Source organism: Rhinoderma darwinii, chromosome 4 (genome assembly GCF_050947455.1).
Source record: "Rhinoderma darwinii isolate aRhiDar2 chromosome 4, aRhiDar2.hap1, whole genome shotgun sequence".
Classification (NCBI taxonomy): Eukaryota; Metazoa; Chordata; class Amphibia; order Anura; family Rhinodermatidae; genus Rhinoderma; species Rhinoderma darwinii.
The window spans coordinates 76,906,403-76,920,222 of NC_134690.1; the positions used below are offsets into that span (position 1 = coordinate 76,906,403).

General features: G+C 43.4%; 1 protein-coding gene across 1 annotated transcript in view; it reads right to left on the reverse strand.

Moving 5' to 3' along the window:
• The window catches only part of LOC142760426 (speedy protein E1-like), a 104,655-nt gene extending 94,260 nt beyond the window's left edge, over positions 1–10,395 (reverse strand). Inside the window, exons 1-2 of the mRNA XM_075863615.1 lie at positions 10,291–10,395; positions 1,557–1,628 (exon numbers count right to left, since the gene is read on the reverse strand). Coding sequence (XP_075719730.1) covers positions 1,557–1,628; positions 10,291–10,395 — 177 coding nt within the window. The remainder of the gene's footprint in view (positions 1–1,556; positions 1,629–10,290) is intronic.
• Between the last annotated feature and the right edge of the window lie 3,425 nt (positions 10,396–13,820).

Sequence of the window (13,820 nt, forward strand, 5' to 3'; positions counted from 1 at the left end):
AGGGGACTTTAATATGCGATTCTGCAATCGCTATTATAATACACTGCAATACTTTTGTATTGCAGTGTATTACTGCCTGTCTGTTTAAAACGGACAGGCATCTGCTATGTCATGCCTGCGGCATGATCTAGCAGGCATTCATTACAGGCAGACCTGGGGGCCTTTATTAGGCCCCCGGCTGCCATTGGAGACACAGACACTCGGCGATCTTATCACCGGGTGTCGGTGGGATGAGAGGGAGCTCCCTCCCTCTCTCCAAAACAACTCAGATGCGGTGCTCGCTGTTGTGCACCGCATCTGAGGGGTTAAACGGGTGGGATCGATACTAATATCGATCTCACCCGGCAGAGCAGGGACGCTCCCAGCCCTCAGCTACCTCTGGCAGCTGAGAGCAGGGAGATTTGACAGCTCCCTGCTCTGATTACTTATTCCGATGCCGCAACGTAAAAAGTCTATGGCATCGGAATAAGGCCCGTTAGTGACCGACGTAAAAACACGATGGGCCGGTCACTAACGGGTTAAAGGGAAGGTGTCATGAAATTATTTTTTTTATATGTTATTGCTTTTAGTATGTCATTAAAATAAATTTATTTGTGTGTTTGTGTTGTACTTTTTTCTTTCTTTTACTTCTCTATGGGGGCTGCCATTTTTTTTTTTCATCTCTGCATGTGTCGATTAACGACACATACAGAGATGGAATACGGCACATACATCCCCATAGAGAATGCGAACGGGAGCCGTTCCATTCACTATAGCGTACGCCGTCTGTGTGGGAATGGCGGAAGCGCCGCTCCCGCACAGACCAAAAGGTAGGTCTTCGGCAGAGCGACATCCGGCGCCATTTTCATGTGGACCGGAAGCCGCGGCCGGACAGTAAGACGACTACTTCCGGTCGCGGCTTCCGTCCATATGTTCAGAAGCAAGGACTAGGAGCGGAGGCAGCGGCGGCAACGGCAGGAGCAGGTAAGTTATGTTTGTGTATGTTCGTTTTATATTGTGTGACTACCACTGTATCTAATCCTCCTACATTGTGAATTCGCTCAAAAAATGGCGGCACACAGTGTAGGAGATTTGAACATTCAACCCCCTCCTTTCTCCTGGCACTAGCCAGGATAAAGGAGGGGGGATTGTTTGGGGACACTAGATAGAGTGTGTCTTCTCCAATTTTGCAGCATAAGGCAATGAGGTTGCTTTACCACATGCCAATGCTTCAATTTTGGGAATTGCTCCCTCTAGTTACCAGCACATGGAAATGCTATAAATTAGAATCTAATTTATAATATTTCCAGACATGTGAAAAAATGAAAAAAATTAGAACAATGTGTAATCATTTATATACTAACTGTTTAATTTAAAAAAATAAAAAAAATTCTAGCGACACATTCCCTTTAAGCTTTGTATGACCTTGGTAGAAGGACGCGTCACCCTTATAGGGTGTTTATGCCCATGGGTGAAGAGGTTAATAAGAAGCTGATAGATTAGATTTGTAATGGTTTGTAACACTAAGTATGGATTTGGTATGTAGTGACTGCAGTGATATAAAATCTTGTACTGACGTCTCGTCCACATGTAGAGTGACCATCTCTCTCTTCCTCTTCCTCGCCATCTCTTCTCCTCTTCCTGGGAAACTTAAATAGAAGAGAATATTACCATGAATATTTGGGAATGTGACTGACTGTGCGCATACCTGTCCCATGTACAGGCTAGGGTGGATTATACATAAACCATACAAGTAATTTGAACGACACACAACTAAACTTTTAAACGTGGGTTGACACGAGGGTCGGCCACAGCTTTATTTATTATTTAAGTATTTTCAAAATAAAGTTTTCTTATTATACCCGTATGCCAGCCCGCCTAAGGAAGGGCATGTAGGTCAATTCTTTTAATAACAAATTACCGCCTGCTGTGACATGAGTTTCCAAACGAATCAAATGCCTCATGACCAGAAAAACTACAACTCCTTTTACAAACTTGGAGTTGCTAAACAACATGACAATTGTACGGAGTATAATTCCATATAAAATACACATAGTGCTTCAGAGACAAATATATATATATATATATATATATATATATATATATATATATATTGCTTTTGTCTCTTATTTAAAACATATTGTATCATTATTTTTTTTTATTTTATTTTTTTTATTACTTTTCGTCAATATATATTTCTCTTTTCTTTTCAGTTTTTTTTTTTAAAGAAAAATTAGGTTCAACACAAAACAAATAGGGAGGGAGGGTGGGACAAGTAACGGCCAAAAGAGGAAGATGTCTGCCCGCCCCCAAAGTAGGGGAGGATGGGCAAGACCGCCCCCAAAACTATCCAAAAAACGTTCAGTGGGGCGGGTGCAGTGGCGTAACTACCGCCGTAGCAGCTGTAGCGGCTGCTACAGGGCCCGCGGCATGAGGGGGCCTTTGTCGCCCGCCGCCACGGGCCCCCACCATGGCCGGAGGCTCCACTAGCAGCCGCTATGGCTGCTACAGAGGGACACCACTGAACACGACTACGGCAGGCGTTCCCTATAGGGGGGGGCTGTATGGGGTTCACCTAAGGGGGGTTGTATGGCGTTCTCTACAGTGGGGGCTGTATGGCGTTCTCTACAGTGGGGGCTGTATGGCGTTCCCTACAGGGGGGCTGTATGGCGTTCCCTACAGGGGGGGCTGTATGGCGTTCCCTACAGGGGGGGCTGTATGGCATTCTCTACAGGGAGGGCTGTATGGCATTAGCACCATACAGCCCCCTCTGTAGATAACGCTATACAGCCCCCTCTGTAGAGAGCGCCATACAGCCCCCCTGTAGAGAACGCCATACAGCCCACCCTGTAGAGAACGTCATACAGCCCCCCTGTAGAGAACGCCATACAGCCCCCACTGTAGAGAACGCCATACAGCCCCCCTGTAGATAGCGCCGTACAGCCCCCTCTGTATATAACTCCATACAGCCCCCTCTGTAGATAACGCCATACAGCCCCCACTGTAGGTAACGCCATACACCCCCTCTGTAGATAACGCCATACAGCCCCCCCTGTAGGTAGCGCCATACACCCACTCTGTAGATAATGCCATACAGCCCCCCCTGTAGGTAACGCCATACACCCCTTCTGTAGATAACGCCATACAGCCTCCCCTGTAGGTAACGCAATAGAGCCCCCCTGTAGAGAACGCCATACAGCCCCCCCTGTAGGTAACGCCATACAGCCCCCTCTGTAGATAACTCCATACAGAGTCCCCCTTGTAGATAACGCCATACAGTCCCCCCTGTAGGTAACACCATACAGCCTCCTCTGTAGATAACGCCATACAGAGTCCCCAAGTAGATAACGCCATACAGCCCCCTCTGTAGATAACGCCATACAGCCCCTTCTGTAGATAACGCCATACAGAGTCCCCCCTGTAGATAACGCCATACAGCCCCCTCTGTAGATATCTACAAAGGGGGCTGTATGGCATTATCTACAGGGGGGACTCTGTATGGTGTTATCTACAGTGGGGGCTGTATGGCGTTATCTACAGGGGGATGTATGGTGTTCTCTACAGGGGGGCTGTATGGCGTTCTCTACAGGGGGCTGTATGGCGTTATCTACAGGGGGGGCTGTATTGCGTTATCTACAGGGGGCTGTATGGCGTTATCTACAGAGGGGGCTGTATGGCGCTATCTACAGAGGGGGCTGTATGGAGTTATATACAGAGGGGGCTGTATGGCGCTATCTACAGAGGGGGCTGTATGGCGTTATCTACAGGGGGGGCTGTAAAAAAGGCACTATCTACAAGGGGGGGTTGTGTGACACCCAGGGGAGGCGGGGGCCCCAGTCAAAAGTTTGCTATGGGGCCCAGTCTTTCCTAGTTACGCCCCTGGGCAGGTGCCCTCTATCCCTATAGGACCTGTGGCCCACCTAAATTTATCTTGGACAGACCCACCCCTAGCAGGATATATCCCTCCTTTAACCCCTTCCGTGCCACACAGTCATGGGCCCAATGACTAATAAGCCTGAGGGCCTCCAGTTTCCTGAAGAAGATGTTACAAAAACTTATATTAATATAAACATGTAGTGTGTGCGCTGGACTGACATTATAACTGGGGCGTAGCTATAGAGGGTGCAGAGGTAGCAGTCACACCCAGGATCTTCCATAAGAAGACACCAGTATTATAAATGACACATGGTATAGAAAGGGCCCTGCTACAGATTTTACATTAGAGACCAGGAATATATTTATATATTATAGTAAAAACACAATAAGCACCCCTCTAACATTATCCACATCCCCGGACCCAATTTACACACATTATAGATTAAAGTAAATTTTAAAACTTGGTTGAAAATAAAAAAAGAAGAATCACAGGACAGCTGCACTGAGGTATAAAATGTATACACTATGAATATTAAGGGGGTTTACTCATAATTGAGTGTTATGGCATATTGCTAGGATATGACATAACATTCTGATTAGTGGGGTCTGATCTCCGGGACCCCTGCCGATCCTGAGAATGAAGAGACAGCATTGTGTAATCAATTAAATCAGACTATGCTGTAGTTCCCTGGAAACCGGGGTGGGGGGGGGGATGCCACTATGAAGGGTAAAACTGAAGAAATGGGGTGATGGTGCTGGCAGACTGATCAGAATATGGTGGAAAATCCTATTGATATCATTTTCTAGAATGGAAACCTCTCTAAATACAGAATAATAATAAGCATACGGTCCTACAGCTTGGGATCCATCAGCAAGATCTGAGAAAGGAGATGATTATACGTCGGGTTATTTTACTCTTGTCTCCTTAGTTTATCCAGATTTTGGGTATTTAGGTGAAAACCTTTGAGTTTATTAATAAAATACAATCAATTTCAGTAGTGGAAGAAGCATCTGTGTCTGTGTCTGGGATGACGTGGTCATTATGGTTAGTAAATGGCGGCACTTTACCTGTGAAGTCTTGAAGACAGTTGGTGTTGTCTCTCAGAAGACGCAGATACGCAGTAGTGTCTTCTCCTCCGATAAAACTAAACGTTTGTCAAATCGCTTTGAAGAACAAAATGGAGCCTGTCTTATCTCTGAAAAGAGCAATCGCAGACTGGCACCAACTGATGATTTTTCTCTATCTTTAAATTCAAATCCTGCGATTCTATTGGTTGTTGTTTGCGGCACTTGCCATGATGATTCATGCCTCAGCAAGTTTAAAGGGAAAGTACACTGAAATAATGTCATGGTGCGTTTTAATATAAGGCTTCTAAATTACTGCTTAGAAAAACTTTATTATCCTTGTATTTTACATCCTTATTCCATCTGGTGACATTTGTGGCAGCTGCCATGTTGTACTATGTTGTTTCCACGGGTAATGCAGAATGGTCATGTGTATTAAGTGTCTTTGTGGTAAATTTACCTCATGTGCTCCAGATTCTTAAAATTGATATATAATGTATGTAACTTTGGTGTAGGTGCTGGAGTTAGAAGCATGTTGACTGATGTCTGACCTGGCGGAGGATGTCATCTTTACCATTTAACATCTTGCAGGCCTCTCATAAATTTGACGCATCCACAAATCCAAAAATTTGTTGGACGTGGGTAAAATGTGCAAAACTGAGGACCAGACGCTTTATAATGTGATTTTAAGATTTCTATTCAGATTTACAAGAAATTGACTGGCACTGTTGTCATACATGTGCCCCCATATGTCATACATTCATAGCCATATATATTTCTATTATATAAATTCTCTATATACTGTGTATTGTCCTGATCTCTATGTACAGTGACATCACTATTAGTATACTGGTTGCATAGGTAGAGAAATGCAGTGTTACATTGTTACATGGTGTCCATTCAGATGAAAGTCATGCATAAGATATATTGAATTTATTATTTCATTGCTATAGATTCTAAACAGGAAGCGGTGGCAGAGCTATAGGGGTCACATTGGTCGCAGAGGTGAGTGGGCACCAGAGCTACATCAAGCCCGCCACACAGGGTCTTGATGTTAGTCACCGCCAGGATGTTGTGTGTTGCGGTACATACAAGGTCTTTGTGCTGGCTGGCATCAGGACCATGCGTGCAGCGGCGCCCAAAAAGAAGAGAAGGCAACGAGGAACAGTAAGTAAATAGAGCGGTCTGAGTTAATTTCCTTTAGTCTAATCTGGGGTTTTATTAATTTTGGGGTCTGATTTAGGGGTCTTGTCTGGGGTCTGGAATAATTTAAGGAACTGGTCAGGGGTTTGGACTAACTTAGGGGTCTAGTTAGTGTGCCCCTGTGATGCCGATTCTTGCGAGACTCATCATTGGTTTTAATAATTGTTTTGACTGCAGCATAAAAGATTATATATATTTTTTAGATATAATTGTGGCTGTTTGGCACAAATTTTATGTACAGTGTAGGTCACTTTCCCTTTTTCTTTTCTTCACATAGCCAAGACCGCCAAGACGACTTCTCCTAGCCATGACTTGTCTGCATTTCGACACACTGACATCTTTGGCTTCTTTCTTTTCCAGAAGAACACTACAAAGTGGAAAAATGATCAACTTCGGCACAAAATGTTGGACTATAAAAATATATACATTTTATTACAAATAGACATGACAGAATAAAAAGATGAGTCACACAATGAGAAGGCGTCAGCCTATGCTAGACCAAAAAGTAAATGTGATGGGCATGTTTATGCATATTTGTAGTAGGATGCAGACACAAATGTATATCAAAGTCCAAGGGGGACAGCCAAGCCGCATGGGAAATTTATCAGATAGTTGTTAGATGTGAGATAGTAGTCAAAATGTGCAGTGATAGACAGTACAGATATATAGCTTATAGCCACATGTTAATATTCCCTATACACATCAATAATGGGGCTAATGGTTATATGCTGCAAAATCCAAACGACTGAATGACATAAACTGCCAACATGAGATAACAGACGAGTGTAAGAAATAAGTACATACCAAAAGTCATGGTCTCGCATAGGAAGGACGCCAACACCCAACGTGCGTTTCGGCGAATGCCTTTGTCTGGGGGTGGCATCATCCTAGCGGGAGCCCCTCCTACCTGGCCCATGTGTTACAGATCAAAAATCACCGGTCAGAAGCGGAAGGAGGACACCGGCGTCAGATAGGGGGTACAAAGATGGCCACCGCCCCACTTCCGGAAGCCGCGTCGTCAGGGAGGATGTGGGACAGAGATGTCTGACAGCACCTCCCACATACCGCCCTGAACACAGACAGCGGATGGAAGGTGCATAAGCCACTCCCCCATCTGCGCACCCGCCCACCGCTGAGTCCAGTAAGTAAGATCAGGAAAAAAGGAAAGTATATGTGACGTAGTCACAAAACATCAGATGGGATTGTAGCAGGTACCTAATACGTAACCATAAGGCAGAGAACTGAGTGGACATGAGTGTGATACTATCTAGACATGTTGTAAACATTGTTATGTGTATGCATATAATGTTTTGAAGAAAAGTGGGGAATGTCCTACAGTAAGGGATGATGATGGTGATCAAGCCAATGTATAAAGCAAAATGCTGAAACCGAAAATGGTGAAGGTGCACATGGTGTGAATATCTAGTGAGAATAAGAACCGCATGTGAAGAAAGAGAAGGGAGACGGTCCAGGATGAAAGTAATAACTAGGGGACCGATATGTGACGAAAATAAAAAGCCAAAATCAAACAATAAACAAGTGAAAGATGAACGAAAAAAACAACCGACAAAAGAAAGAAGACAGAGGGAGGGGGGGGGGGGTTCGGGAGCATGTGAGTGAATGGATATATTGGTAAACACTCTATGGATGGGATAGAAGTAAATGTGTGTATGGAGGGAACATATGTAGAACCAGAAAGAGGATCATAATCCGTGGAGTGTATATCTGTTCAATGTGAACAATTTTATATATGTGTATATATAAAAATGAGATGTGGCATGAAAACACATACACTACCGTTCAAAAGTTTAGGGTCACTTAGAAATTTCCTTATTTTTGAAAGAAAAGCACCGTTTTTTTTCAATGAAGATAACATTAAATTAATCAGAATTACACTCTATACATTGTTAATGTGCTAAATAAATATTCTAGCTGCAAACGTCTGGTTTTTAATGCAATATCTACATAGGTGTATAGAGGCCCATTTCCAGCAACCATCACTCCAGTGTTCTAATGGTACATTGTGTTTGCTAACTGTGTTAGAAGGCTAATGGATGATTAGAAAACACTTGAAAACCCTTGTGCAATTATATTAGCACTGCTGTAAACAGTTTTGCTGTTTAGAGGAGCTATAAAACTGACCTTCCTTTGAGCTAGTTGAGAATCTGGAGCATTACATTTGTGGGTTCGATTAAACTCTCAAAATGGCTAGAAAAAGAGAGCTTTCATATGAAACTCGACAGTCTATTCTTGTTCTTAGAAATGAAGGCTATTCCATGCGAGAAATTGCCTAGAAACTGAAGATTTCCTACAACGGTGTGTACTACTCCCTTCAGAGGACAGCACACACAGGCTCTAACCAGAGTAGAAAGAGAAGTGATAGGCCCCGCTGCACAACTGAGCAACAAGACAAGTACATTAGAGTCTCTAGTTTGAGAAATAGATGCCTCACAGGTCCTCAACTGGCAGCTTCATTAAATAGTACCCGCAAAACGCCAGTGTCAACGTCTACAGTGAAGAGGCGACTCCGGGATGCTGGCCTTCAGGGCAGAGTGGCAAAGAAAAAGCCATATCTGAGACTGGCTAATAAAAGGAAAAGATTAATATGGGCAAAAGCACACAGACATTGGACTGAGGAAGATTGGAAAAAAGTATTATGGACAGACGAATCGAAGTTTGAGGTGTTTGGATCACACAGAAGAACATTTGTGAGACGCAGAACAACTGAAAAGATGCTGGAAGAGTGCCCGACGCCATCTGTCAAGCATGGTGGAGGTAATGTGGTGGTCTGGGGTTGCTTTGGTGCTGGTAAAGTGGGAGATTTGTACAAGGTAAAAGGGATTTTGAATAAGGAAGGCTATCACTCCATTTTGCAACGCCATGCCATACCCTGTGGACAGCGCTTGATTGGAGCCAATTGCATGCCACAACAGGACAATGACCCAAAGCACACCTCCAAATTATGCAAGAACTATTTAGGGAAGAAGCAGGCAGCTGGTATTCTATCTGTAATGGAGTGGCCAGCGCAGTCACCAGATCTCAACCCCATAGAGCTGTTGTGGGAGCAGCTTGACCGTATGGTACGCAAGAAGTGCCCATCAAGCCAATCCAACTTGTGGAGGGGCTTCTGGAAGCATGGGGTGAAATTTCTCCCGAATTACCTCAGCAAATTAACAGCTATAATGCCAAAGGCCTGCAATGCTGTAATTGCTGCAAATGGAGCATTCTTTGACGAAAGCAAAGTTTGAAGGAGAAAATTATTGTTTCAAATAAAAATCATTATTTCTAACCTTGTCAATGTCTTGACTATATTTTCTAGTCATTTTGCAACTCATTTGATAAATATAAGTGTGAGTTTTCATGGAAAACACAAAATTGTCTGGGTGACCCCAAACTTTTGAACGGTAGTGTATGTGCTTGATATCGCTATCCTTTGCTTTACTGAGATATATGTAACTGAACTCTATATACTTTATGCATAATATGTTTATGTTTCATGCTTTATGTGAAAAAACCCCAATAAAAACTATTGAAACGAAAACACATATGTGCTCTGTAAATAAAAAATGCAAACGACATGTTCGTATATATAACAACGTGAGTATGAATTACATGCATGGTGTGGGAAACGGAAAAAAGGAAAAGAAAAGAAGGGAGGGTGGAAAGGAAATGGGAAGGGCAGGGAGGAGAGCTGGGAAAAGGTTGGGAAGAGAGGGCAAGAACTAAAACACTAATATGATACAAAATTAATAAGTATATCACTCATATATGTATGACTGCTTTGGGAGAAACAAGAATATTGAAGCAAAGGACACGTCCGTATACGGTCGCAGTATTCAAATAGTGACCGGTTTCTTCCTGCGTTCTTACTATTGAGTCCACTCAGTAAATCCTTTATAGGGCTATATGTAACCAGTCCTGTAAAGGGAAAAGGAAGACAGGGAGAGGTTAATCAACAATATTAAATATACAATACATGGAACGATTAAAAAACCAGGCCCCTCTAGGAGTCAATGGTTCTAGAAACGGAGCGAAGCTCAGAGATTCATTCAAGCCATGTGGATACATTGCCCCAAGGGTCCATATCCAACGAGTCTCACATTGTGCCAGCTTTTGTTTAACAGCACCTCCCCTCATACCCGATATGATGTGGTCAATCCCTCTCACCTTTAATTGAGATGGATCACAGGAATGATGTAACCTGAAATGTCGGGCTACTGGTTTGAGACCTTCCAAATTGTCCACTTCTGTCGCTCGCTTGATGTCGGACATATGTTCCCTTACTCGGACCTTCAATTCTCTGGATGTAAGGCCAACATAGATTTTGGGACAGGGACATACCGCATAATACACTACAGCTTTTGTGGTGCAGGTTATTGAATAGGTCATGTAGTATATTTTTGTACCTGAGGCATTCGTGAATGTTGATGCCTTCTCTATATTTGGACATGCAATGCAGTGTCAACAAGGATTACAGCCCCATTTCGGGCCCTTAGTCCCAAAAGGATACTTGCTTTTGATTGGATCGTAGTGGCTCCTCACCAGTTGGTTCCTCAGGTTTTTAGAGCGTCTTGCTGTAATGCTTGGGTGTCTGGTGATGAATCTCTCCAGTGTAGGGTCTGTCAATAAAATGGGCCAATATAGTTTAAAAATGTCCCTCATTTGTAACCACCTTGAGTGGTAGCTGGTTATAAACCTTACCTGTGTTTGTGTGTCTGTCTTTTTCTTTGGAAAGAGCAGGTCATCTCTAGTAGTGTGTTTCACCCTGTGATATGCCTTTTTAATGGACCTCATACTATATCCGCGGTTGAGGAAACGATTTTTTAAGTCCTCTGCCTGTTCTTCAAACAATTTGTCTGATGAACAGATTCTCCTAATCTGCAGAAATTGTCCAATGGGGACTGCCTGAATAGTCTGTGGGGGATGGGAAGAAGAAGAGTGTAACAATAATCTGACCGAGGTCTCCTTACGATACATATCGCTTTGCAGAAAGCCATGTATATCCTTGACAAGTTTAATATCTAGAAATTCTATTTGTTTGCAGTGGAATTTATGGGTAAATTTCAGGTTTAACCCCTTAGTGACCGGCCTATTTTAGACCTTAGTAACCAAGCCATTTTTTTTCGTTTTTCCATCGTCTCATTCAAAGAGCTATAACCTTTTTATTTTTGCGTCGAGATAGCTGTATAAGGTCTTGTTTTTTGCGGCACAAGTTGTAATTTTTAATAGCACCATTTTGGGGTACATAGAATTTATTTATTAACTTTTATTAACTTTTTTGGGGGGGAATAGAAAAAAAACAGCAAATTCGCCACACTTTTTTGCATCCTAAACTTACGCCGTTTACCGTGTGGTATAAATAACACAATAGCAACGATACCAAATTTGTATAGTTTTTGTATGTTTTACTACTTTTACACAGTGAAAACCCTTTTTGTTCAAAATTATTGTTTTTTTGTGTTTCCATATTTTTATTTTTTTGCCGATGCAATTGTAGGAGGGCTTTTTTTTGCGACGACTTGTAGTTGTCATTGGTACCATTTTGGTGTAGATGCAACTTTTTGATCACTTTTTATCACATATTTTTTAAGGCTGGATTCAAAGAAAACAGCAATTTTTGCATGGTTTTTTTATTTTATTTTTTTACGACGTTCACCGTGCGGGTTAAAATATGTAATAAGTTTATAGTTGGGGTCGTTACGGACGCGTCGATACCAAATATGTGTAACTTTTTTACTTTATTTTGTTTGTTAATAATAAAGCAGTTTGTAAAGGGGAAAAGTGGGTTTTTCATTTTTTTTCCTTCACTTTTTTTTTTTCACTTTTTATTAAAATGTTTTCACTTTTTTACTAGTCCCAATAGGGGACTTCACTATGCGATCCTACGATCGCATTTATAATACACTGCAATACTTCTGTATTGCAGTGTATTATGCTTGTGCGTGTAAAACGGACAGGCATCTACTAGGTCATGCCAGAGGCATGATCTAGCACACTACAGGCAGACCTGGGGGCCCTTATTAGGCCCCTCGGCTGCCATCGGAGACACAGACATTCGGCGATTTTATTGCCGGGTGTCAGTGGGATGAGAGGGAGCTCCCTCCCTCTATCCAAAACCACTCAGATGCAGTGCACGCTATTGAGCACCGCATCTGAAGGGTTAAACAGGTGAGATCGATACTAATTTCCATCTCACACGTTCGAGCAGGGCCCCCCCCCCCCCCAGCCCTCAGCTACCTCTGGCAGCTGATAGCAGGGAGATTTGACAGCTCCCTGCTCTGTTTACTTATTCCAATGCAGCGACATAAAAAGTTTATTGCGTCGGAATAAAACCTGATAGTGACCGACGTAAAAACACTATGGGGCGGTCACTAACGGGTTAATGTATTCTCATTTAGAATGGTCATGAATGCATTCAACTAAGACATCGCTGTCCCACATCCTCCTTGCAGATGCTATGACCATCGATTCCAATCAAGGAGAAGCTCCTGTCTTCTGTGTCCATGACGTCATTGGCTTCTCCTGGAGTGGACTCCCCGGTCATAGAGTCTGCAATGCTGTGACTGGGGATTCTGCTTCAGGAGTTTCCCCTGATGTCACTGTCCATATATGGACAGAAACATCAAGCAGCGCTCCAGGAGCGGAATCCCCGGCCACACGGGGATTCCGCTCCTTCAGGGAGCTACAGTGTCGCTAGTAGACAGCAGAGCAGGGAGATACCTCCATGCTCTGCTATAGTGCCCCCGTGTAGATAGCAACCCCCCCTTCCAGTAGAGATAGTGCCACTGTAGCTCCCTGAAGGAGCGGAAACCCCGTGTGGCCGGGGATTCCGCTCCTGGAGCGCTGCTTGATGCATCTTTCCATATATGGACAGTGACATCAGGGAAAACTCCTGTCCTGGGATACCTCCCTGCTCTGCTATAGTGCCGTTGCTACCGCTATAGCAGCCGCAGCAGCTGCTAGCGGCGCCACCGCCCTCATGCCTGGTGTCACCGCTAGCAGCCGCTAAGGTTGCTACAGTGGTAGCGACGGCCAATAAGTGAAGAAGCGCCCGGGTGGAAAGGCGACTGCAGTTAGTGTGTGTATCCCCGCTGGTAGTTGCAACGGCGCGGGGATAAACACACCCGCTGGCGCCCCTCTTGCAGTGTGGCGGCTGGCGCCCTGTGTGACCGCACTGGTCGAACATAGCTAAGGCCGGCCATGCTTGAGGCCTTATCTTGACTTTTTCAATGACTTTTCAATGGATTTTGTTGTGTGATATCACGCTGCAACAAATGATATTTTATTTCACATATAGCGAAAGGTAGTAATCCAAAAATAGGTTTTTAACGTTTCTGTCTATACATTCGACCTTCTTCAGACACGGATTATGACCGTAGATAAGGATATGCGGCGCTTGTGACCTCGGTCGCTGTAAGGTAATTGCGCCATTACTTTTGGATTACTACTTTTCGCTATATCTGAAATAAAATATCACTTATTGCATAATACCTTGGAGTGCTGAGTTCCCATGTTTTATACATTGGCGTGGAAACCTACTCATGGACCCTTGAAACACGGAGTGCTGTGGGATCAAGAAAGTATCACGCTGCAACAAGATATCAGAGTCAAGTTAAAGATGGCTACATCTGTATAACAGTATAAAATCCATCTAGTAACAGATTACACGTTTCATACATTACATGTTCTTAGTCGTA